The sequence below is a fragment of the Chrysoperla carnea genome, chromosome 4 (assembly GCF_905475395.1).
Source record: "Chrysoperla carnea chromosome 4, inChrCarn1.1, whole genome shotgun sequence".
NCBI lineage: Eukaryota > Metazoa > Arthropoda > Insecta > Neuroptera > Chrysopidae > Chrysoperla > Chrysoperla carnea.
This window is the reverse complement of record NC_058340.1, coordinates 18,283,692-18,310,560: the sequence shown is the minus strand read 5'-3', so window position 1 is coordinate 18,310,560 and position 26,869 is coordinate 18,283,692. Positions and strand designations below refer to the sequence as shown.

The following is a 26,869-nucleotide window of genomic DNA, read 5'->3' as shown; positions in this document are numbered from 1 at the left end:
TATTTTTACATTAAGATTAAAATAAAATGTTTGTACATAATTTAATTAAAAAATTAATTTACATTTTTTTTATCATCAACATCAAGGTATAGTAAGTTTAGTCCCAATTTTTTAACGCCTAAATATATTGATGCTACATACAAAATTTTAATATAGGTGCTCATAAAATCACCTAATTATTCCATTTCCGGTTGTAAAGAGATATAAGCTGAAATTTGTATAGCGTGTTTAAGACGTAAAAAGTGTGAGTTCGAAAATGAGCAACATATGTCAATTGGGTCAAGTACCCATATTGTAAACCGTTAGAGATAGAACGAAAGTTTGAATGTAAAAAATAGTTCTTATAAAAAATAAACAAATTTTGTTTGAAACATTTTTTCGTAAACGAAACTGTTTATCCGTGGGCGCAAATTAAGTCAAAATTTTGGTGTCCATTTTCTCCATAACTATAAAAGATAGAGAGTTCTAAATTTGCAGGTAGGTTCAGCAAGTGGTCTTGTGAAACATTCTCGAAAAACGAAAAAAAATTATTTCGAAAATCAAATAAATAGCGACCGAAATGACGCCATAATTGTGTTGTTTTTTAAACTCTTCTAATTTATAAAAAAAAAAATGCATTGTTGATATTCGACACTTTCTGTACAGCGTATTTCAACAATTAACTCAGTCAATGGTTTGTATTCACTTGTTTATTATAAAATAATATACAAGAAAAAGTACATAAAGCACACACTTAGTATTATCAGACTTTATAGACTGATAACACTGAAGAAATAACACCAGTGATTGTCAACATGTTGGTGTACTCCTATAGATTATTATGCAAATAAAAGCGATATTATGTAATATACATAGCATTAGCAATTATGCTAAATTACATATTCCTAATCTATAATTAATATAAGTCTGTGACCAAGTGCTACATTTTTTTATTAGAATTGACGAACTACCCCTTTCAAATTATTTCAGATAATATAGTCGTGTAGAATCGACAGAAATTAAGTTATAGGGGTTATGGAAACATACTTATTTATGTAATAAAATATGGAAGGCAACTTGAAAATTTATTTTTTCTTATCTAAGACTAAAAATAATCTAGAGTAAAAGTTACTCTTACCTAGAGTAAAAATAAACGATTTTATTGATGTCACAAATATGTAAATTGAACTAATTTTGGATCTTTTTTTAGTTCTTTATTAAAACGAAATATGAGTATAGTTGAGTAGAAATTCCATTGGTGGAAATCAGTTTATCTTACACGCCTAGAGAGCAAAAGTAATAAGAATGTCTCAGATCTCATTTTCATTGTCGTTCGAGGCGAAGCCGATACCACATGTTAAATAAAGTATAAAATTATAATAGTATATAAAATCAATCGCTATTCAATCCCCAATATCAGTTCATAAAGTTATTTGAGTATGGAGAGTAGAGGGACTTTAAAGGAAATTGTAAGCCTTTGATCTCTCGTATTGAATTAAATTAGAATAAATTATTTTAAAGTTAAATTTATTTAGTAAATTTGTTTTAAGTCAAATTTCCACACCATTATCCCAACACAGCTAGATTCAAAATGCATTTTTGAAGCTGTGGGTAATAGAATTTTTAGTATAAACCAAGTATAAATTATAAACATGTATATGATCGAATACAAAAGTTTTATATTATACGTATTATACTGTACCTACACGCATTCTGAAACATTAAAAAAAAGCTTTCATTGTTGATATCAAACGTGTATACATTTAATCATATATCATTGTATAAAATTAGGTGAATGATGACAACAGACGTATTATTTAATCAATACAATAATATTATATAATAAATTACTATTCTAGATGAAAATCAGCCTGGGACGTGCCTGGAATACATTATATTTGTATGACTAATCAAAGCCCTCTATGAAAACTTCGATCAAACAAATTCAATGACAGTTGTGTCACGTGACTGAATACCGCTATAAACTGTATTTCTGTTTCTCATATATAAACAAAACAAATTTTTTTACAATTGCAAGAGATTAATTTAAAAATATTTTTTTATAATTATATTTTCATATAAACTAAAATATTATTTACGTGTATGAAATATTTTTTTACAGACATGGATTCATTAAATGTAAGAAATTCGAAACTAGAACAGCAGGTAATGTAATTAATAATTAAATATAAATTTCAATTCATCATAACATCTATTTTTAATCATTCATTAAATATTAATACAAAGTATTTTTATTTGTTCAATAGAGACAAATTATGGAACAAAAAATGCGTCAAAAAAGACAAACACCAATTATGGTACAATCCACAAACATTCGACCATCAAGTTTAAGGGTTACTTCAGCGCATCGGGGTAAAGAACTACACGGTAATTAAATTTTTGTGATCATACATGTGTATTACAGGTGTGTATTTTGTTCAGTTTAAGTGATGATTTTCCATTGTCTTTGTAGCGTATGATGGGCCTATGCAATATATGATGTCTCCAGAAAATCCAGATCAATTAAATATATCCGCAACACCTCAGGTTCAAGGTACATTTCATTTTTAATTAACTAGCCAAATAGGAATAATATGTAATTGCTATGAAAATTATATAAACTTTTAATGTCACTCAAAAAGTTATGACATAATTAGGTCAGAAGGAAATGAAAAAATCAATTTTTTTAAAATTAATGATGTTTATTGTTAACTAGGCGTCAGAAATGTAAATGCTAACATTTTAGACGTAATTTGAATAATATTACTAACGATTGTTAATTGCCTCTAATTAATTCAAGGACTTTAAATGAAATTATATTGTTTGTTAGTGATTTAAAAATACATGTTAACTATTAAGTTTAAAATATACAGAGTGTACTCTTAAATTCGTCATAAAAGGAATTGATTCCATGGTTCATTTTATGTAGTGTAGCTTTCATAATGATTTCGTTTTATTGTTTTGAAGTAGAAATTAGAGGGTAGAAACCTTAGACTCTTGAGAAAACTCTGATTGAATTGTATTAACATTTTTAACCTTGTTTTCTTCCTCTTGAAGTCAACTAGCTTATATCTTTTCATCCTTATTGGAATAATATCTTTCGAAACAAACAAAAATCATACAAAAGGCTATTTAGATTGATCCATAACCGCGGCTTAACGACAATTTCAGTGCACTACCGTCCGGAAAAAAAGTTATTGTTAAAAAATTTTAGTATAATAAACTAGAATCAATGTGGCATGGACACACATGCCACATTGATCCCTGTATCCCTGTACACACAAGTTCTCGGTATCCTTCAGTCACTTGTGATAAATACGAAAAAATTGTCTTCGCCTATATTTTTTACTTAAAAAAAAGAATTACTTGAATGTAAGACTTTGAATTGATTTTAATTTATGTATGACTTGATTTTAAATTAACACCGTAGTTTGGTTATTCTTAATTTATAATTTATTCTAAAAGTAATACATTTTTTCAATCAAATAGGGCTAGATTTAGATATTGAAGAAATGACACTACCTTCAAATGAAACAAATGATGTCGAGGATGAAGAGTCCACTCCAATTCCACTTACACCTGATAATTGTTTGAATTCATCAATTGTTCCGGCCAACGAACAGCCTACATTTATTAGTGCCCAACCCCAAGTGGTAAGTACAAATATTTTTTTAAACTTGGCCAAGCGATAAGCAACTGCTGATATATGTACTTACGTAGGAAGTTGAAAAACTCTTAATATTTATGTCGCAGCCAACTAAATTTATTTAGCCGTTAAATTAACGATCTAGTCTTTTTACTGAACGACACCATTCAACTAGCAGCCTGATCGATATTCAGCCATTCAGGCAAATGACTTGGATCGATAACGTTTAAATCCACACACTGTCAATATGGCGTCGACAAACAACTGTTGATGTTTTCCACAGTTTGATTGCGTTGACGCAAAAAAAAAAAAAATTAAAAATATAATGGAAGAAGTGCAGTAACTAAAAGTTGAAATTAAGTATAGTACTATTAAAAAGTGGTTCTCACGGTAAGAGTTGTGGTACTCAGATACAAACTATGGCGACGAAATTTTCTTTGAGAGATACTTTGCGTTAACAAATAATATTTTAATTACTTACATGTATACTTTGTTATTGACTTACGCTATTTGATCTCATGATTACCAAATAACAATATGTTATATTTTAAATTATGGAACTAAACAATTTTTAATGTCAGATATTATGTTTTTTTTGTGAAATGGTCATCCTATTGTATGAATAGCCTAAGCATCAGCCAGCCAGTTCATTAAATGTTATATTGTACGCTACGCGGCTGAATATCATTTAGTCCGCTAGTTAAACGGCGCCGTTTAGTAAAAAAGCTAGGATGTTAACTGAACAGCTAATTAAGATAATTGGCTGCGACTTTTACACAATTTTTATTTATTCGATCTTATATAATAGAAACAAATGAAAATAACAACGTGCCAGCTCTCTGTCTCTTCGTTTCTGAGTTACCGTGTTTATGTATAGATAGGCAGTCGGAAATGAACTAATAAGATATTTTTATGAACATTTTTATCAAAGGTTTTTGTAACAATAGTATTTCTAAGCGGTATAAACATTAGTAAAAAATTTAATAGATTACTGATATATTAAAAAATATCGTTCTATTAGTACTCTATCTATCTTGAGGTTGTTGAATATTATAATACAATTACCATTAAAATTTGAAGTCGATTAACGGTCTGTAACTTCAGAAATTTAATTAAAGTTTGGATTATTTATTAACACGGAGAGCATAGGAGAGGTTGCGTTTTTACCACTTTTTTTAATTCTAGAAAAAAACCATAAGATATAAAAAAAAACTAACTGAACATTGATGTATTTGTTCTGAGTTAAAAAAAAGAAACCCAAATTATTAACCGCTTCATTGTGGAAATATAATAACGTAAAGTTAATCAATTTTATTGTTGAATAAAAATGACTGTAGTTAGGATATTGTAGTTGAGAGAAACTATATTAACAGAATTTAAAAGAACCGTTCGTACACTATATATTGTATGAGAAGCGGTTGAGTGGCACAGAGATAAAAATTACACATTATTTCACTACAAGCTTATAAACTCTTACCGTGCATATAATCAAAAACATTTTTACAAATTTTATTGAAGGAAGACAACAATCTTAATAACTATCCAAATTACGTATTCTTTTTTTTCTAAAAATTATGTATTTCTACAACTCAAAAATGCTGACATCTATATTTGAACTACTACAAAAAATTTCGGAAAGCAAATCTAATCAAATAAATATAATGAACTCACATCTATCCAATCATAGATTAATTTTTGATGTGATTGGTCAATACTTATATATTCTATGTGTTTTCAGAGTGCAGAATTGGAAGGTGATATTGAAGGAAATGTAGAAAAATTCGTACTAGAACCCGCAAATCAAAAAATGCTTTATAAGTGTCGTATAACACGAGATCGTAAAGGAATGGATCGTGGCTTATATCCAACATATTTTTTACATTTAGAACGTGATTATGGTAAAAAAGTATTTCTATTGGCAGGTAGAAAAAGAAAAAAGAGTACTACAAGTAATTATTTAATATCGACTGATCCAACTGACCTATCACGAACCGCGGATTCATTTGTTGGAAAATTAAGATCAAATTTATTAGGTACACAATTTACAGTATATGACAATGGTGTTGCACCACGTCGAAACGATGGTCGAGGTGATGGTCCAAGTGTACGACAAGAATTGGCAGCTGTTATTTACGATACAAATGTGTTAGGTTTTAAAGGACCTAGAAAAATGACTGTTATATTACCAGGTATGACACAAGATTTTCGTCGTGTCGATATAATTCCACAAGACGATAGTGAAACGTTGTTAGAAAGTTGGAAAACTAAAAATATGTACAAAATTATTGAATTACATAATAAAACACCAGTGTGGAATGAAGATACACAAAGTTATGTATTAAATTTTCATGGTCGTGTGACACAAGCGTCAGTGAAAAATTTTCAAATTGTTCATGACAGTGATGTTGATTATATTGTTATGCAATTTGGCAGAGTCGCAGAAGATGTATTTACAATGGATTACCGTTATCCAATGTGCGCTTTGCAAGCCTTTGCAATTGCCTTGAGTAGTTTTGATAGCAAATTAGCTTGTGAGTAAGAAAAAACAAAACATACAAATTTTTTGAAGTGAATTAAATTTATATTTATTAATAACTAGCCAAATATATATTAAGAAGATAAATTTAACTATGAGCGGTATTAATATATTTTATAAATGAGACATTTCAGTTGTGACGAGCTCAAATTTATTTATTAGCAAGTAATATTTTTTTAAGCACAAGAAAAATTATTTTACATTATTTTTTAAGTTATATTGCAATATGTAATTTATTAAAATAAATGTTTTTATCATTATAGTTTTATTTATCTTCAATTAAAAAGAAAATAAAATTGGCTGAGACGTGCACTTAAGTTCAAAAATAAACCTTACGATTCCTTTAATGAAATTTGTATTCTGAAATGAAAATAAAAATCGAAAATAAATTATTTTCGATTATATTAATATTAATTTATTTTTATGGTATCTAAACAGGCACACTGTTTAATAACTTCTTCTAGATCTAACAGCTAGATTGTAAAAATATCACACTGTGCCTCGATTACATTAAATATTTAATTTAAATTTGTTTTAATTGTGCTTAATGGTGTTTTAAAAATGTTCCAAAAACTCCTGCAAATTGTCCTCGATTACGTTAAATTAAATTTATTTTTATAGCAACCATGTACAATTTTTTATAAATAGTTTAATGTAACACATTAGAAAATTAAAAATTAAACCAACCAAAGATAATTCTCGAATATTATTGAAATTATGATCTCAGTTTTAGTTGCGAAAAATGAAGACGTTCAATCGTAATTTTTTTTTAAATCCAAAGTAAAAGTACTCGAGACAGCTCTGTTTCGAATTTTGTGAGTATATTCGATTATATTTATATAAATAATCGTTCCAATTTTTATTTCGTTTTTATCAATTTATTTTAAAGTCATTGAACAGTTTTATTTATCAGTGACATCCGTTATGTAAATTGACTCGATTTAAATACAATATTTTTGAATAAATAATAAATTGATAAGTTTATTTTTGAACATTTGTGTAACGTAATTTTAATTATTAATAATTAATGTGCCTATTTTTAAAAAACAGTAAAATTGTGTATATTTTTAATTATTATTGAATTGGATAGTTTTTATTGATGAGCTTATTAATTTTATTGATATAAATGATGCTTGTTAGTTATACTAACAGAAGTGTAATCAATAGAATGTAATTTATATAAGTTCAAGATAAATGGAATTATTATAACAACAACAAAGAACATATTTTGAGGAATTATTACCTACGTAATTATTATTTGACATTCTTATTAATTTTCTTATGTTTTTTTTTAATGTTTTGCACTTTCCAAAAAAACTACCATCGTTTCATGAAAATTCTACCTAGAGGTTTCACATTATAAAAAATGATACACGCATATATCGGATCGTTAAGGTGTGTTCATTTAGAGTTTAATGTTTCGTTTTGTTAGGTAAAAAATCCATATAATAGTTTTAATCTAGCAGATGTATGGTCATTAGAATTTTTCGCATTCGAATTTTTAAATCGAATAATTAAAAACGAATTTGAATTATTTAAAATATTAAATTTATCGAATCTGATACTATTATTCGATTCTATCCAAATTCACACACTCCTATTTATATGTTAGTATATTTAGTTGCTTGCATTGCAAATTTTTTCATTGCGGGTGTTTGTTTCAAAAATTCCAATTAAAAACTGTGCTTGGCCACCAAGCACGATTAGCACATCACAACTGAACAAAATTCAAAATAATTAACAAAACAATTTTAAAAAGCTGTTTTAAAAAAAGCATACCTCTGGCCACGTATACTATTACTTGGAGGGAGGGTCCGGTAAAACTCAAATTCTGAAATATCCGGCGGGTATATTTAAGCCTCCCGACAGGGATTTGTTCATAAATATCATTTTAATATTTCTGTTTAACTCAACCAATACTATTACAGTTTGAAAATGTCTATATTAGACGGAACATGTCAGAATCAACCATTTAAAATATTAAAAGTATAGTAGAGTCTCAGTAATCTGAACATTTAGTAAACCCTTCTCTACGTCTGTGGGAGTATAATCACTTAAAAATGATATATGCACAATACAAACATTAATTTTTCTATACAATCCAAGTAATCCGAAAAAAATCAGTAATCCGACACCTCTGGGCTTTTAATCAGTCTCTATTAGTGAGACTGTATTTTAATAAAAAATGAAAATATCGAAGGCAGCTGGAAGTTTTATCCTTCGAAATTCTAATATGGAACTTCACAATACAAAGCTCTCTATAATTATTTTTACAAACAAACATCCGATATATAATTAGTTTTACGTAGAAAATTGAGAATGTCTTTTCAATATGTTCCATCATTTTTATGTTTTATGTCATTGAGCAATTTATCTTTATTTTAGGTATATTTTTTATTTTTAGACTGAATTCCAATACAAAAAATGCTTTAATCAAATTAGTATTATAATATATAAGATTCTCAAAATTTAAAAGATAAAATTTGAAAAATATTTTGTGTGTATGAGTTTAACTGTGAAGGTGCCTTGAATCGTTGATTTAATATTATTATGTTTGATGATATATTATGATTACACTTCTGATAATAATTTGAACATTATAGACTATAATATTTAAATATGAAAAAAATAAATGTTACGAATTTTGAACAAAATTATGAAAAAAAAGCAAACATTCCATATCATATTTGATATCACAATATAATTATTGTTGAATAATATATTAAATGTGCCAGTCATTAAAGTGTTACTAAATTATTAAATGTATAGAATAATATACACAAATGTTAAAAAATTAATGACGTCGACATCGAGACGTATAGAAAAGAATTAAATAATGTTAATCACAAAAAATACGGGCAGTTATCAAATTAATCTCTTTAGGCCGAATTTACGGTAATTTAAAAGCATCTTTGATAAATAGGGCTGTAACGTGTGTTTCAATGGATGTCAGTGCATTTAAATAATTCCAAATAACACAATGTACCCAAGTCTGGGTTATGATTGCACGATTCGTCTTAAAAAGATGGTTTTATTTTGCAACTTATGTTTTGGTGTACTGTATGATTATAAGTTTTTTGTTTTTTACGTTATTATAAATAGTTAAGGATGTATGAGCGCCAGGGAAATTTTGGATAAAAGGCTTGATTTTTTTTAAAAATGAAATTGTACTAAGTCTAAATCAATTCTGAAAATTTTAGATTGCCCAATTATTTAAATAAATAAATGACTTCAAAAGTAGACATATTTTTAACATTCTCCAAAACTAGTCGATGGAAATTGTATTCTTATTTTTCGTCTGCAATTATGAAGTTATAATAAAATTCATCATTAAAGTTGAAAATAAGATACAAATAATTTCAACCACAAATCTAAACTTGCCTTAGCGTTCGTGCTACCTTAAAACTTAAGTCCCAGTACCGCAAATAGTTTTTAGGAATTATATAACTGTAAATGCTGACTTGACTGAACAATTATTACAAAAAAAAGATTTTTAATTACACTGATTGGTTTACCTCCTTGAGTAACAAAGGCAATTTTGTGGTCAATATACATTAGGCGACGTTATAAATAAGGTGACTGTTTTACAAAATTGTGTGCAACATGTTTCTTAAAACTTAGAGAATCTTTTTAGTCGTATGCTTCGTCGCATTGGTAACATTACAAAAATTTCTATTCCTCAAAATCGATTCTTTGTTTTCCATTATTTGGCAGGAAAAAGCATATTTAAAACATCTTTCATGAAGTTCCACGAATCCATACTTGTTTTAAATCATATTCATTGAAGCGAAGATAATATAGAGCTGGAAAAACCCCGAGTAGGTTTTGTGATTGCAAAAATATTTAATGTTAATTTTTAATACATTATATAATTTATAATTAATATACAATAAGTAAAAAAAGCAATATATTCTAAATTCATTTCTATACGTCCAATAACAGATATAACAAAATGATCAGTTTTACTCAGTTTAACGCAGTTGGGTTTTGTACAAATTTTGAATAGAGTATGTCGTTATTGTATTTGAATGTATTAATAAAGTAAGGCCTGATTTACGTTGTTTTGAGTTACTGGAGTATAAGTAAAATAATATAGTTTTTTTTTAAATACTCTAGGAACTGATTTTATAACAAGTGTAATTTTTACTGCCATGTTAATGTAATGATAAGATTATGCAAATAATACAGTCCGGACTACCGATTGTTTTTATTCATATATGTATAATGATGTATCAAAATTTGAATCGCAAACTTTTATGAAACAATTCAACATTCTTGAAAGTTAGAATTCATTTTTTGAATAACACGTAATGTGGGCATAAAGTTGCGTGCGTTTAATGATCAACTAAATAACCCCAATTTATAAAATTATAAATAAATATAAAATTTTATGAAAGAAGGGATATAATTAAATAATTTTGTTCTAATTATTGGAAAAATAAAAGTGAAGCACTTATTTGCATAAATTTGGGATTTTAAATGTTAAAATATAAATGAAGTAGAATGCAATTTGTGCATTAAAAATGAAAATTTTTTTACGGAACACATATTTTTAATAACATGTTATATGTATTTTGTATTTTACACAGAAATTTCTAGCGTCCGACTAAAAAACTACCATTTACTCGTATTTGTACAAAATATTAAAAAAATTCAATATGTCATATTATGTCTATAGGTATGTAAAAAATGATTGAATATTTGATTCTCAAAATTTTTATAAACTGAAATTACTAAATATTTCGATCGGGAAAAGAACTTCATAAAATCAACTACTAAAAAATAATTTTATAAAGTTTTAGTACGTTTTACAAACACCTCTAGTTAAGGTATTTCGATATCAATATATATTTCATGCCGTTCAAAAAGCACGATTTAAACCATTCTAAGTGTTATTACTATAACATTACATGTGATTCACACATAATGTTATAGTTATAACACTTAGAATGGTAAAACACGTGCATTTTTGTGACCAAGAGTGGAATGAAAATGGTATAAAAAATTAAAAAAAATTTTTTCAATAAATGGTCCTTTTATACGTCTTTTGTGAAAAGTTCATATTGTTTCTGTATACGGTTTATGAGAAATTAACTATCGAAGTCACGTTTTTTGGTATAAATGCTCTTTTTTTTTGATAAAAACACTGACTTTGATAGGTAATTTCCCGTAAAACGTACAGAAAATCGATATGATTTTTTCACAAAAGTCGTATAAAAGGGCGATTAATTGATACATAAAATTTACAATTTTTGGTATCTTTTTCATTTTTACACGTGCACTGGATATTGAAATACCTTAAAAAATGAAACTTTATTAAAATATGCTATGGAGACGTCAAAATAGTTAAATGTCTAAATAAGAAAACATTCCATTTTTCAATCATTTTCGTTAATTTTATTGTCAAGTATTCAATTATAATTATTACGTTTTATATAAAAATTTACTCGAGAATATGTCAGTATATGTAGTTATTGATCGTAAACATTTTTGGTACTGCCTGTATACGGTATGTTTTATATGACAAACAATGGAGGTGATGTATAAAAAAATATATTCCTTATTTATATGGAATATTAGATTTTATTTTATTAACAATAGTGCCTGATAAAATTTATTTATAATTATTTAAGACTAATTAGTGAAATTGGTGACAATCTAAAACCAGTAATTTATTAGCCGCCTAAAAACTTTTCAATAAAAAAAACCCTACTAAAGTTTTATTTAATTTATAAATATATTTTTAATAATCTTAGGTATTTATTTATACTCATAATTTCACTTTATAAGATGAGAATTTTAATCTATTCATCAACAAATTAGATTATTTTCTAATATATGAGCGCTCAATCACATAACTTTTTATATACCTGTAGTTTGTTTAACACGCACGTTACAAAAATTTTCAGTTTTATTTCATCATGAAAAACAAAAATGTATATATCTATGATCTCGGATTGTGAAAAAATGTCCCCGTGTATCCATAGGCAGCTAAGAACTTCTAGTTATGGCAGCCCTTAGAAAAATTTTCTCTTTCAAATTAATAATGGATACTTGAAAATAATTAAATTGGTTTGGCCATCGCTTTTCCTTGGAAATAAGTAAATTCATGTTTGTATACAAGACTTATTAGTAACGGAATTTTTATCGAATTACAAGAAATAGTGATTTCTATCCCCACGTTGTAGATACTTTCACAACTTTTATTACAATAGCTTAACTCATGTAATCAAGCATTGGAAAACAATGCATTGAAGCATTGAAAAAATTTTTGTGTATTGTCCAGTGTCTTGAGAAATACTGCAATCTAAAAACTGTGATTTCCGTTACCAGACAATCAATTTTGGAAATTTATGTCCTTTTTTAGGAAAAAACTTTGCCTAACAATATTTTTACAAACTTTATCTCAAGTAGGTTAAAGCCAGCAAACATGTAAAAAACAAAACCCTTTAAACGCGTCGAGGGCTTAACTCTGAAAATTTAACGCCATCAATGAAAATAGAAACTGTATTTTGTAACGTGGGTGATACGTATAGTGTTATTTTGGTGCCATTTTTGTATTAAAAAAAATATTTTAGCAAACTTAGCAAATGGAAATTACCAACAAAAAAATCATGCTCAATTTAAATTTTAGATATTTAAAAAAAAAATTATCGCTTGAAACACCATGGAAGAATGAGAACAAATCTTTTTAGTTTTTAAAATTTTAAAAATACCGTATAGTACCATATAGTATTTAAAATATTGTTTTTATGTCGGAGATATAAAATACGGTCATTAAATTTTTTATATATTTGATTTATTTAGTGTTTTTGTAGGTAAAATTGGTATGTGATTATTGTCGGTATTAGCAAATGTTTTAGTTAAGGGAAACGGAAGTGTTTAGTGTATTGATAAATACAGGGTCGTCTTAACCATATCGGGCGTCATGGTGCGAAAATCAAACCGCGCCGCTTTTTTTAACCTTTGTAAATCAACCTTTCTTATCTTTGTAAAACCTTTGTTTTTCATTAGTCTTCGTAAATCAACCTCGCTTACTTTTGTAAATCGTTTGTTTTTTATTAGTCTTCGTAAATCTATCTATAGGCGCCTCAAGCGTTTACGTCCGGGTGCCACGTACCCCTTGTACCCTGGTAAAGACAGTCCTGGATAAATGAAAGTTATAGACTTGAAAATGGAATTAGTAATATAAATGTAAATAGTGACTATTAATGATAATTAATTGACCCGACAAATCATATACCAATAATAGCTCGCTAGTTAATATCTAACGATCGGTTACTTCACACAAGGAAGCAAAATTTTATTTACTGAACAAAATTATTTCTCTTCTTTCTCACTGACAAAACTCCCTCGGAGAAATATATGGTATCGTACAACAAAAGTTAAATGAATCCAATTAATGAATTTTTAGGTTAAAATTACTCTATATACAGAAACAAAAAGTTATTTGTGATTTTTTCAATTTTTTTCCTTAAGAAAATTGAGAACAATTTTCTGTTTCCAGTTTCAATAAAACGTACATAAGGCAATTTTGATAAAAAAATTCTAAAATCGTTTTTATTTGAAGATTAGATGCATAATTTCTGAGATAACGTCTAAAATTCTACACGAAGAACGATTTCTCGGATTGTTTTCAGGCAATTTCCGAGAAAATATTTGTCTAATAGTCAAAAGAACTACAATTTCGTGGCATTTGTAATTCTCAAAAAAAAAAAACTAAAAATTCTCATAAAAAAATTTTTTTTTAGATTGTATAAAAATCAAATATAAAGGTAATGATATAATCAGTACCCAAATATACGGATATCGCTTGAAATTCTATGATGTAAAACACAAGAATCAAGTTTATTTGCCCCAAAATTGTTCCTTCTAGTGACTTTAAAATTCAGTGTGGTTTTAATCTGTATAAATTTTTAAAAAATCAGGGAAAGTAAGAGAAATTATACTGAAAAGTTATCAGAGAATTTTGAAAGTATTCCTTGTGGTTACTCAGTGTTTGTAAATCACTACCCGTGTTAACTTAACACAATGGTGCTCACTACTTTAAGGGGGAATATGATATCGGGATTTTAATTGTATTTTCGAGCGGATAAATGACATTTAATTAGCGGGCTTGTAGGTGAAATAATTTGTTTTAGATTATGTTTTAAAATGTTTTAGACTATTTTTTGAATTTATTTATTTTTTATAAATAATGACTGTTATTTGAAAAATTAAATAACAAATTCAAAATAATTATGTAAACCTGAATCGAAATCATGAAAAAATAATTAAAATTTAAGTGAATGTTTAATATTAAATGTGGAATTGAATTTAAATTAAATGTTATCAAGAATGTTTTATTCACACAACATGTAGAAAGAATTTTCTTTAGGTAAATCAAATAATTCGGATAATTGTATACACATCAAAAATATTTTTTGACGAAAGCATTTTTATATCATAAGCTGTTTTTTTTTTGTATCAGTATAAAAACACGTGTGTTAAATATTAGTATTATTAATATGATTAGTTTTTATGATGCAATGTTTTTTTTATCAAAATTGTTACATAGTAATAATGTTTTGTTCAAATTTGGATGGTTTGAACATTACTTATTTATGGGAACATTACTTACTGATGGGTTACGCCGAATATAAGTGATTAAACCTAATACACACGCTGTTTAAATTTGCAGATAATTTATGTCGCCCAACATGAGATAAATGCTATTAAAAATTCCATTTTTAACACACGTAGTGTGGAAGAAGCGTGAGAACACGGCAATAATTTTAATTTTTCCGGTGAAGGAGGAAGGAGACGACAAGCCTTAATTTTGTCGAGTTTACAAAATTAATGTTTTGAAAAATATTATATTTCGAATCATTCAAAAAATGAAAATTATTCACCATTTAGGATTATTTTTAATGGAGGGGAGTATATTTGTATTCATCCTAGTATATATGTGTATTCATTCCTAGTATATGTGTGAGACGTACAACAACAGTAACAAACTTGGTTTATAACCTTAGTTTTGTAAATGCGTATAGCATGGGTAGGTTAGGTTAGGTTATATTGGCTGTCCACAAAGGTCGCACTTAAGCTATAGAGCTACATTGTGATACCATATATGTGTTTTACCACCTTTTACGCTGATAATTTCATTTATCAGTTCCTTAATTATTTTCAGAGGCTGAGTGCATCTCGTTCATGCATATACCATGCAATACACCAGGCCATCACAGCTATTAATTGAATTAATTTTTTTTGTGACGATGGGAATCGAACCCGCTACCCTAGGTATATTGCGAACGGATTTCGTTACGCTTTAACCATCTGAGCTACTAGGGTTGACTTGGATAATAAGTCAAAAGTTTTTTGACTGGGTGCCGGGAGAGAGTTATATTAAATAATTAATAAACAAAAAACAAAAGTAGGCCATTAACCAACTTAAAGAAGGATAATTAGCTCACACTATACATACCAATATCTTGGGACTATTGCAAACAACAATTTTAGTCCAATTTGACAATTTTCACTCTCTTGTTTTGAATATATTGCGAATCCAAAATCTAATGACCAAACAATCCTAAAATGTTAGGATTACAATTAATACAAATAGATTGATTATTTAATACTAAAAAATAATAATAATTGTACAATCTCTATAAATTTATGATAAAGCTGGCAGTCCAGGTTTTTCAAATTGTTTCTGTCATTAAAATAAAAATTAAATATAAATCGAACATATATACAAAAAATTTATATCCAAAAATTTTCTATAAATTCAAGATAAACGACAAAATAAAATAAACGACAGTGAAAATTGTCGAATTAGGTCATAGTAGTTTGAAGGAATTCCAAATTCATTGTTGGGCGAAACAAAATCATGTAATTGATAAAAATCGAAAATAATAAGTATGTCAAACTGTCCAAATTTATAAATAAGTGATATTTTAATTGTTGTAGAGGCTATTTTAAAAATATTATGTACTGAAATCTTTTAAATTTTATAGTTTCGAATAAATTCTTGACATTCCTATAAACATTGCAAGGGTGTCATTTTAATTTTATTTTAATTCTTCTAACAGATTAGGAAGTATTCAAAAAAATTGAATATAACCGTATCGGGTAAATGATAAAATCGTAAAATATAATTTGTTAAGTCGAATATAATCGTATCGGATTAATAATATAAATCGATAGTTCTTCAATTCTCTTAGTTTTTTAGGATCTGATGTCATTACATTAAAAACGTAAAATGGGAATATCAATTTGATTTATTTTCGAAATATATAATATGCAAGTTGATAAAATAATGTGAAGTCCGAGAAAATCGGGAGGATAAATAACTGCGTATTTTATTCAAAAATTCATCCGTACCTAATAAAAGTAACAAAAAATAACAATCTGCTTAATTTCACTACGGTTAACGTAAATTCTTTAAATACCGAAACAACCTATTGAGCGAAAACCGAATAAATGTTTGCTAAAAATTGATCCAATGGAATCATTAAATTAAATTAAATTTTTGGCATCAAATCTTGAAAGAACGAAGAGTTATTTTGGAATATCCTTAAAGTACAAATTATTCAGATCGAACTGTAAAATTATATCTTTTAAGATACCTTTTATTAAGTACATTCAAATGAAATAAACATGAACAAATCTAAATAAACTTACTGCATGTAAATGATAATTACTATATTCAACTAGTTCGAGTTTATGGCATTCAAATGTACCATCGTTTAACTTTCAGATTGTTTATTATTTAAATAATTACCATAATATCATAATTAATGTTATGATTTTAAATATGAATACTTCCTTTACTTGAAAATTATTATATTAATAGTTGACAAAAATTACTTCTAGTCATTATTATAGGATAATACTGTACTTATTTTAAATTAGAACGTATTTTTAATTGTAATTTCTCACGATTGATCACTATTGTAATAATAAACAGTGTATTGTTTTATTTAAATTTCTTGTAGTTTTATTTGACTATCGATGGAATATTTTGATCATTTAGCTCGTATAATAAAGAATGTCATTGATCAGAAATTGATCTCATCTAGGGCAAAGATATTCGAAACATTTTTTGGATATCTTTGCCCTATGTGTTTCCGGATGCATGACTTTTTTTTTAAACAAAATGCTTGTTTCGGCGTAATGTAACATCTCGCTGATTATCGACTATTTATTTGGTCATATACACTCTCTATACGTGAAGAAATATATACAGTGTGTTTACAGATATAGGTAACTATATTTGTAAATTTTCTTATTTTGCATTTTAAGAAAATAAGTCAAAAAAAATTTGCTTATTATGAAAAGTATGTAGACATCTTTAACCTCATGATAACCAGCCACTTAATTCATTTTTAAATCACTTGATAATTTTTGTTCCAAATATGGGACATTCATTTTTTATTTTAAATGACGAAAAATTACAAACTATGATATTTTATGTGCCATGTACGGGAAATTTTAAAAAACTATTAAGTAAACTTTATTTTTAAACTTTCAAATTATCCGATAGTTATAATATTTTTCAATCTGTCAATTGGGCTCAACGGTTGTAAAATATTTTATCCCATATATGGGACAAATGTTATTATGAGGTTAAAACTTCTAACAATGTACACGGTAGCCAAAAATTTGGAATCACTATTTTTCTTTTTGGTAAACTATCCTTCAAAATGTTACTAAGAAAAGCTCGCAATTAACAATTATGACTCTATACAAAATATCAAGAAGATCTGTGTATTTAAAACATCATTTTTTACATGCATGTAAATTGATTTTATTTAGAAGTTTTAAATATGCCTACATATTTTTCAGAATAAGCAAAATAAAGAATGATTTTTTTTCTTAAAATGCAAAATAAGAAAATTTACAGGTATAGTTACTTCTATCCGTGGACACACTGTACATTTAGACGTGAACAAATCATATCCGATTCAAAATCCGGATCCAGGAGCTTTTGAAAATGCTGGGTAGACAAAAGCCAAAATTTCCAATAAACGCGTTAGGCACACTAAACTAATCAGTACATTCGATTTTAATTTTATATAAATTAATAATTATCTTTCGTTTGTGATTTGCAAAGGCCTCTTAATTTTTCTTCAGAGAATTTGATCATCGGGCTCTCCGAAAAGGTGATTTATTAAAGATATTTAGGGACATAATAATGATTAATTAATTTATTAACTGGCTATAAAGAATGTATATCAAAACAATTAAATAGTTGAAGCTTGAAGTCTTTGGTAAGCAAAAATTTAAGGATGTAGAAATTATAATTAACAATTTTGACTAACTTTTCATTTTTTGCAATTATTCTTTTTTATTTATATCAAATCTAAATTCATAAATGAAATTCTAATAAATTTTAATATTGTAATAAAATTAACACATTTGTTTTTATAAAATTCTTTTAATGATCTTAACAGGCATTGTATAAAAAAATATATTGATGCGACAATAACAAAAAATATTCTCGATAAATTACATTGAACGTGTTAGTTTTGTACCGAAGAATGATTTTAATGAATTGGAAAATATGGGATTAATTTTAATTATTTGTGCATTTTTATTAAGTTCGTTGAAACTTACGAATACTACTGAAATCGATTATAGTGACGTTGAAGTGATAAGACCATGTACACAATGTGAAATGGTACATTTTAATGATTTCTTTGAAACTAGTAACTCAGTTTTTGTAAATGTCACTTTAATTATTTTAAAAATGGATTTTGTTAATTTGAATCAAATGGTAGGTAAATATAGCTACAGTTTTTATGATATGAATTTAATTTTTTTGGTATACCATTTTTTTTATGATAATTAGTCATTCTCAAAAGATATTTTGAAATAAAATACGAAAAATTTCAGCAACTGTCTCCATTTTCTGTAAAGTTGCGCGCTGTTTTAATCGTAGGCCAGAGTGTCATATATTTACGAGCATAAACGTACAAGTTTATTTTCTTATATATTCGCTAGCTAGACCTCTACATTTTATCCAGCAGGAATCTTTGCCATTCTTTCTTGCGTGATGTATATCGATTCCCATACATGCGCATTATTTCCTCTAAACTTTCCTTTAAGTACCACGTCCTTCCATTGTAAGCAAGAGTATCCTTGGTTCACTATTTCTTGGGTCAATTTCTGTGGGAACATCAAGTCGGAGGATGGTAAAGATCTGAAAGTATCTCATTTATCCCGTTTCTGAAGTCAAATATTAAGAATGGAAATAAGTTTTATTAATGTTTCTTTAAGAATTATCATATTTTTTCTGTGAATTTAGGAAGTCGAAATCACAACACTTTTAAATCTTGAATGGGAAGATTCCCGTATCGAAAATAATGATAAAACTAAAACCGATGCTGTGAATGGTAAAATTTGGGAACCTTTAATAACTTTAACTGAAGGGCGATTTACAAATCGAGTTCAAGACGAAATAACTCAATATTGGCGTGCAAATAGTCATCGTGTTACACATAATTCGAAAAAAACTTTTATTGTACAATGTAGCCGATATTTTAAGCATTACCCGTTTGATACACAAGAATGTTTAATTAAGTGGAGTTCATGTAAGTATTTTTTCAATTTATTGTTATGAGTGATCGGATTTGCTAAGTTGTGGGCCAACATGTCCTCTAAACTAGAGTTGTCACTAAATTTAATAATATTTTCGTCATTTTGTTGGTAAAAATTACCCACAAAAATAATTTAAATATAAATTGGGCAAAAAATTACTTGTTTTATTTTGTTGAAGTTTCTGAATTAGATATTTGAGAAAATTACAAAAATTAAAACAAAAATCATTTATACATGACTTTGATGGAAGTCATGATTTAGGCCTAATTTCGAACCAAAAGATGCGATTTCGATGTTGGGAAAACTAATGACGGCAAGAAGTTAATATTGCAGCCACAAGCAGGCTTAAATCTTAAAAAACAGTAATGATCGATGCAACGACTATAAACCATTAAAAGACCCTACTTTTTTGTTAAACACTTTGTTCATGCATTTGAAAAGTATTTTGAAAATTACTAGGTTTTCTTAAGATCCTTTTATCTATTCAACGCTTTCTGAAACCCAGTTTGAGTCTGTTATCATCATCATCACGTAGTTTAACGAAAACGCTGGACGCAGTGGACGTCATATTGCTCTGTGGTCATGACGTCAGTTGGCTGTGCAAACAAATGCGCTGATATTTTGTATGATAATTTAAACTTTTTTATTAGCCGTATAACGGTAACAACACAGCGGCTAATATTTCAATGTGTTAAAAAACAGATTAAAAAACCTGAAAACTATTTGAATTGAATTTTAAAATTTATTTTGTTATTTTATGAACTAGAACTAAAATTTTCCGACTACTTTTTGTGTTAGCAATCTCAAAAATGTATTTTTAAATTTTTTTTCTCCTGTAGAGTAAAAATACCCTATTCCATTCTTTGCAGATAGATTTTCAATTGATGAAGTAATGTTGGTGTGGACAAAAATGCCTGTTCAAATACAGACTTTGGCCCAACTTCATGATTTTGATTTAATCAATGTACGAACGTATTCTGAAGTGGATATAAGACCTTCAGGTAAATTAGAGTGGAGATTTTGAACAGAGTATTTGACCAATTTTTAATGTTTCACATAAAGAAATCTCTTGATACCTTTTGAAATTCCTAAAGTAAAAATATTATTCAAAATATCGGGATAAACTTTATTGTTTTGGAAAATAGGATATGAGCAACAAATGAAGCTATTGCGAGAATTTAGCTTTTTCGAAAAGTCTATATTAGTTCAAGTATACGAGTCAGTACGATAACTTTATTTTTTTGAAATTTCTCGGTAATAATCATTTTTTTGTATTTTAAAACTCAAATATCTCAGCAAATATGAAACTGTTAAATGAATAATGGTCTCATTTGGTTGAGAAGTGTCAAAAATTTTCAATCATTTCCGCTAAACAAGTCAATGTGAGATAAAGTCGTAATATGCCAAAAAATGATGTAAGCTATTATTCTTAAAAAATTTTAAGCTAATGCCAGTAAAATAAATAAAAGTTTAAGATCCGTCAAGTACCCTAAAAATATGGAATATTTGGTAAAAAATCATGTTCTTTTTTTTTAGGAAAATTTTCTGTCGTAGTGGTGAAATTAACAGTTAAACGACGATATGAACGTATAATTTTGTGTAAATTTATCCCCGTTATATTGTTGCTCATAATGTCCTACACAACTTTTTGGATGTCTTTTAAAGATGTATACCAATTTCGATTTTACGTATCAATGTTACCAATAATTGGTGAAATATTTTTATACAGTACCGTATCTTGTTCGGTTTATTCACCAAAATTAACAGCACTAGATATCTGGTATTTGGGATGTATTATATTAAGTTTGTACGCATTTATGCATACGATATTGATAGCATATTTAAAGTCGTTATCGTTAAGTTATACGTCAACTGCACCCAGTGCACCACCAGCAACAACATCGTTAATGGAATATGAACGGCATAAACATGAAAGAACATCACCTGTTATAATTAAATCATCTTTTGCACCATGGTTTGATAATATTATGAGGTTGCTATTTCCAACTCTAAGCTTTACTTTGTTTGTGATTTATTGTGCGCTTTACATAACATATAAAGCGTTTTAAAATTCAGTTAACTAACGAAAATGGAATGACAAACACGAAATGTCTAGAATAAATTATTTATGCCAATAATTTTGAAAATTATTCTAATTAATGAGAAACGAACATAATAACCAAAAAAAGAGAAACGAAATGTATTCGCCATTTACGAGCAACACCCTGAGACAAATATTATTACACATAATTTGTAAACATAGAATTAACGAAATAAATTTTTTTATAACATTTATTCGTCGGCTATCTTTCGAAATTGTGTTAATATTAAGGTAGTAAGACCAACGATGGCCCGGTTCCTATAATTAGCCCACAGGGGTGCCCATAGGTGGAGTTACCATTTTGCCTGTGATGGTTGCCTGAGTTACCATCACAGGCAAAGTGGTAACTCCACCTATACACAAATACGCCGCCATTTTAACGTTGGGTTTTATTTTTCACTTTTTCAGTAACATAACAAAGTGATGCATTTTTATAAAAAACTTCAAGTATGAAATAATTAAAGAAAATTAGCTAAAATAATTTAAAATTATTATAAGTAGGAATATTTTCATACCATAACATAGATAACATAGTAATAGATAACATAGAAATTTATACTAATTGAGTAATATTTCGTATAATAGCCTGATACATGGTTTGCTAAGAAGGCCCGGACTCTGGCCTTCTTCCCGCCCCCTAATAAACCACTGATATTAATAAAGGATTAGGTGCCTCAAAGTCTGTGAATACCATTTTTTAAATTGAAATGAATAAAACTTTTTAATTCAACCAGACATATATAAAATGTATTCATGTTTTTATATTTTTTGTGACAAAATTACCTTATATGCTGAGTTTTATTCAATTCCGAATCAATAAAGCTCGTTATTAAGAAAACTACAAAAAATGGGAAAAAAATTTGTTGATTCCCATTTCGATCAAACTCAGTACTTACATAAAGTGATTTTAACACGAAAACTAAAAAGCGGGTCCATTTGGCAGCTAGATTAGTAGTTCTAGATATACCGCCAAAAATATTTTCAAAATACGTAGATTCCTACATGACTTCGAGAGGTGTCAAAGAAAATTAATTTACCCGATTAATATTTTTGATTAAAATTACTTTATATACCGAGTTTTAACAAATATCGAACCAAAAAGTTCGTTTGTGATTTTCTAGATTTAATCAAAGAGGTAGTGCTAGAAAATTGTAAAAAACGGGAAAAATTTGGTTCAAATTTGAAAAAAATTAAGCACATATATAAAAAACGATTTCAATTGGTGATTGTCTTCTGAGATCCATTTTAAAAATTTTTAAGGAAATACTTGCATGTTTAATAGTCAAATGATTTAGATTTTCGTAACTTTTACGAACTTTTTTGAAGAAATGAAAGAGTAAAACATAATTATAGAAAATTTTTTTTAATTTAAAAAAAAATGTTATAAATAATTTAAACTTGAACTGGATTTGATTGTATCAAAACGAATTGTTGATCCCTTTTCCATAATGTTTGACAAATAACATTCAATACTGGAGCAATACGTGACATTTCAGATATACCTTCATGAATTCCAGATTCTTCAAGTGTAGCCACTTCAACCTGACAAATATTAGCTAATTCTTGAACATCAGATATTTTTACAGCTGTTGGTTTATATGGGTTATATCTTACACCTAAAACTACTCAAAAAATTGAAAATAATAAATAAAAGTGACGATACAAGTTAACGTTTAACCAACCAATTTTAGCAGTCGAGTCTCCTATACTTGTTAGAATATTTTGTGCCTCTCGCAGGCTTGTGGGATCTGTGAATGAAAATATTACAACTATAATATCAGCTTTATCGCGACAAGCTGGAATTATATGACTGTATTTTTTCCCACTAATATCTCCACATTCCCAACAGTTCAATTTGAATAAAAAAACTTTTTCCCAAACTTTAGCTGGCCAAAATATATTTGTTTTTCGTATTCCTAAAACAATAAATTAACTTTTATCAGTAACAGATATAAATAATGAGAATAGTAGGGAGATATGTTTGAGAGAAAATCAATTTTCATATTATAAATACGCATTTCGATTACAATCTATTTCACCAAATTAGAGACGAGTACGATTAGACAATTTATACTGATGATGTCTACATTGTAATCGAAATGTATAACTTAATACAAAAATAGATCTAGGTTTTAGGGTGTGCTTAGATAACTGTAAAAATTAAAAATGTTTAAAAAAAATTAACAACTTATTTTACATTTTTACCTGATGTTTCAACATAAGTTTGTGGCTGATTTGTTTCTCCAGCTAATCGATTAATGGCTGTTGTTTTTCCTATTCCAGATCGGCCAATAAACCATAATTTGTATGAAATTTCTTCTATATTAGAATATATACCTGGTCTTTCTAGAATACCAAATTGTCTTCTTTGTCCATTTTGGTCGTAAAGAGTTTGGATTACTGATTCTGCTTCAATAATGTGATGCCAGTCATTTGAAATTATATTACTGGGGTATGCCATTGTTTATCAGATAAACATTTATTTATTAGTAAACAAATACCTTTAAATAAGATAAACAAAATTGACACCTGCTTAGCCACCTGTTTGTTGATGGCTATTATAAAACTATGCCATCTTTTGATCAAGAAGGATATATGTGTTCAGGTAACTATTGTAACAATAGGTAAGTATTATATGATTGGTACCATAATAGAAAGTGTTAAAAGTACATGGGTATGCATGACAGGTGTCGGTAGCCCAAACCACAATCTGAAATAATAAAATATTTTGAGATTTTGATTATGGTAAATAAATAACAAAAGAAAATATTTTCAACACTTATAATCAAAAAGTCACAGAAGACTTTTTAGGACGTAATATAAACGTTCCTACAGGCAAATGCCCACAATCCTGAATAACTGAATAAAGCACTCAGCTAAATAAAATTGATTTTTTGAACCTTATGACGTCATCAAAATTCAAAAAATTGAATTTTGCTCCATAACATCTAAATTATATCCAATTTTAATAATATAATGGTATTATACAAAATTTGGGTCATACTTTTCAAATTTGTGTTCAAATTTAACCTACCTCCAAAAAATTTGAAGATAGTGGAGTCCTGGTACCGATATTTCACACGAAGGTAAATGTTAGTTAAAACAAAACATCAAAAATAGGAAATTTTTTTTTGAAACCCAAAATTAGTAGATTTAAAAAAAATTTCATTCAGATCTGATAAAATTTGGATGTTTTAGGAAAAAATGGATTTTTTGAACTTTATGGCGTCATCAAAATCCAAGAAATTGAATTTTGCTCTATCTTTTCAAATTTGTGGTCAAATTTAACCTTACCTTCCGAAAGATTTGAAGATAGTAGGGCCCTGGTACCGATATTTCGCACAAAGGTGAATTTTAGCTAAACAAGCCGTGGGTAGGGTATGGTGCGAATAAAAACTCGACCAACTAGAAACGACTCCACCGAATGTCATGAGATTCTTTTCGGATCGCCTCAACGAAGTCGATATCATGTTTTATTCGTGCGAAATCGACGACAAAAAACAAACTTCGTACATATATACGTAAACACACACAAACGCATACTTCTTCTCCAAATTGGTGTTAATTCCTTGTCCTAACCATGAAACGTAAAGATATGTTGAAAATTTCGATTTCGAAAATCGGACCCATTACAATAACTTCCTTTACTGGGAAGAACTTAATTGAATGAGAAACTTGGGTTAGCCGTCTACTCGAGCATATTTTAAAGGTTATTTTAAATTCTCCAACAAATCAATTTTTAAATATTTTTCATGCAGCTCATGGATAAAAATGGATAAGAAAAGAAAACTTTATTGTCGTATATATTATAAATGTATTAATTATATATTAAAATGCACTCGTGATCATGAATAGACAATATAATTTATAAGTTATTCGTAAAATATCGTGTCGAATATTAAAAAGCTACATTTTTAAGAAAATAATAAAAAAAACATAAAATAATGGTTAGAATATAGGATAATAAATCTTGGTATGACAACTCCAGCATATTCGATAAGTCTACATGATCAGAACATAAATTGTATTCTGTCAAACACTGTAGTTATGCATTTGGTATGATAAGTGACTTGCATTACACATATGAAATGCCAGTTGCATATAATGTATGTAATTGTCAAACTACAAAAATATTAAACTCAATAATACTTATTGCACATCTCACTTATAATCGATTTATTATACATATAATAAATATATTTGTTTGTATATTGGTCGATTGATGGTCATTCATTATTGACAAATAAATTATAGCAATAAAATATAAAATATGGGTACTCTTTTAAATTTAAATGATATAAATCTAGAAATCAGATTTAAAAAAAATTACCAATCATTTTGCCAAAATTTACTATGTAGTATAACAAAATTAAATAAAATATCATGGTAAAAAAGAAAAAATTAATGCAAAATTAAAAAATTAAAAATTATTTTGCATTTTAAACTATTTTACAATGTGTGCGTAAAACATTATATTCTAACACGTCCATTCGTGGTTTATCATTAACAATGTTATTTTGCTGTAAATAAAAAAAATAAAACAAAATGATTTAATTTCTTAAAATTAAACACAACCATAGGTTTAGACATTTCTTTGTATAATAAATATTATCATAATTGTACCAAACTACATGATGATATTATAAATATTTATAAGACCTTTTGTTGGATTAATTCAACTTTATTATACGAACAAAAGATAATTAAGTTGAATTTTCTATTTGAGTTGTTTGGTAAAGGTTAAAATATACAAAATGTTCCAAGATATAACAGCAGTATTTCATCAGATGGTAGATATCGTTAAAATAATGAAAATTTCTTAATTCACTTATAGCCGAGAAGCATACTTTTCTAGATACACGGTACTGAAATTTTAGAAGAAAAAAAGTTAATGTGAATATAGAAAAATTAATGCGAATATTGCTGAAACGAGAAATTGAAAATAAGACAATAAGAGCCAATTTTTCATATTTTAGGTTTATGATGTCAAATTACGATTAGGTATGCCATGACCCCATTTGTC

The 26,869-nt window shown here is 27.5% G+C and overlaps 3 protein-coding genes and 1 long non-coding RNA gene across 4 annotated transcripts; 2 read left to right on the top strand and 2 right to left on the bottom strand.

Moving 5' to 3' along the window:
- Positions 1-2,090: 2,090 nt before the first annotated feature.
- On the top strand, positions 2,091-6,209 carry LOC123298372 (protein king tubby 1). The gene is made up of 5 exons (XM_044880360.1): positions 2,091-2,145; positions 2,247-2,367; positions 2,453-2,533; positions 3,469-3,632; positions 5,364-6,209. Exons 1-5 carry the CDS (start codon positions 2,104-2,106, stop codon positions 6,162-6,164), a joined length of 1,209 nt encoding a protein of 402 aa, XP_044736295.1. The 5' UTR covers positions 2,091-2,103; the 3' UTR covers positions 6,165-6,209.
- Positions 6,210-11,595: 5,386 nt separating this feature from the next.
- On the bottom strand, positions 11,596-20,370 carry LOC123297536. Its single transcript, XR_006535247.1, has 3 exons — positions 20,287-20,370; positions 18,463-18,465; positions 11,596-11,607 (listed from the first exon to the last, which is right to left on the bottom strand). It is a non-coding gene; the product is annotated as an uncharacterized LOC123297536 (long non-coding RNA).
- LOC123297535 (gamma-aminobutyric acid receptor subunit gamma-4-like) lies at positions 18,803-22,040 on the top strand. Its single transcript, XM_044879236.1, has 4 exons — positions 18,803-18,921; positions 19,453-19,738; positions 20,615-20,746; positions 21,282-22,040. The coding sequence occupies exons 1-4, from the start codon at positions 18,823-18,825 to the stop codon at positions 21,812-21,814; spliced, it is 1,050 nt and encodes a 349-aa protein (XP_044735171.1). The 5' UTR covers positions 18,803-18,822; the 3' UTR covers positions 21,815-22,040.
- Positions 22,041-23,238: 1,198 nt separating this feature from the next.
- LOC123297911 (ciliogenesis and planar polarity effector 2-like) lies at positions 23,239-25,346 on the bottom strand. Its single transcript, XM_044879740.1, has 4 exons — positions 25,141-25,346; positions 24,052-24,556; positions 23,529-23,762; positions 23,239-23,468 (listed from the first exon to the last, which is right to left on the bottom strand). The coding sequence occupies exons 2-4, from the start codon at positions 24,305-24,307 to the stop codon at positions 23,239-23,241; spliced, it is 720 nt and encodes a 239-aa protein (XP_044735675.1). The 5' UTR covers positions 24,308-24,556; positions 25,141-25,346.
- Positions 25,347-26,869: the final 1,523 nt, after the last annotated feature.

What these genes read in the sequence shown, in the direction of transcription:
- LOC123298372 (XM_044880360.1), top strand. Translation starts at nt 2,104, where the DNA reads ATGGATTCATTAAATGTAAGAAATTCGAAACTAGAACAGCAG. An exon ending in ATTCGAAACTAGAACAGCAG is followed by an intron (nt 2,146 to 2,246) that starts GTAATGTAATTA and finishes TTTGTTCAATAG; the next exon opens with AGACAAATTATGGAACAAAA. An exon ending in CGCAACACCTCAGGTTCAAG is followed by an intron (nt 2,534 to 3,468) that starts GTACATTTCATT and finishes TCAATCAAATAG; the next exon opens with GGCTAGATTTAGATATTGAA.
- LOC123297911 (XM_044879740.1), bottom strand. Translation starts at nt 24,307, where the DNA reads ATGGCATACCCCAGTAATATAATTTCAAATGACTGGCATCACATTATT. An exon ending in AACTTATGTTGAAACATCAG is followed by an intron (nt 23,763 to 24,051) that starts GTAAAAATGTAA and finishes TTATTGTTTTAG; the next exon opens with GAATACGAAAAACAAATATA. An exon ending in AGACTCGACTGCTAAAATTG is followed by an intron (nt 23,469 to 23,528) that starts GTTGGTTAAACG and finishes TTTTTTGAGTAG; the next exon opens with TTTTAGGTGTAAGATATAAC.
- LOC123297535 (XM_044879236.1), top strand. Translation starts at nt 18,823, where the DNA reads ATGGTACATTTTAATGATTTCTTTGAAACTAGTAACTCAGTTTTTGTA. An exon ending in TTGTTAATTTGAATCAAATG is followed by an intron (nt 18,922 to 19,452) that starts GTAGGTAAATAT and finishes CTGTGAATTTAG; the next exon opens with GAAGTCGAAATCACAACACT. An exon ending in AGTGGATATAAGACCTTCAG is followed by an intron (nt 20,747 to 21,281) that starts GTAAATTAGAGT and finishes CTTTTTTTTTAG; the next exon opens with GAAAATTTTCTGTCGTAGTG.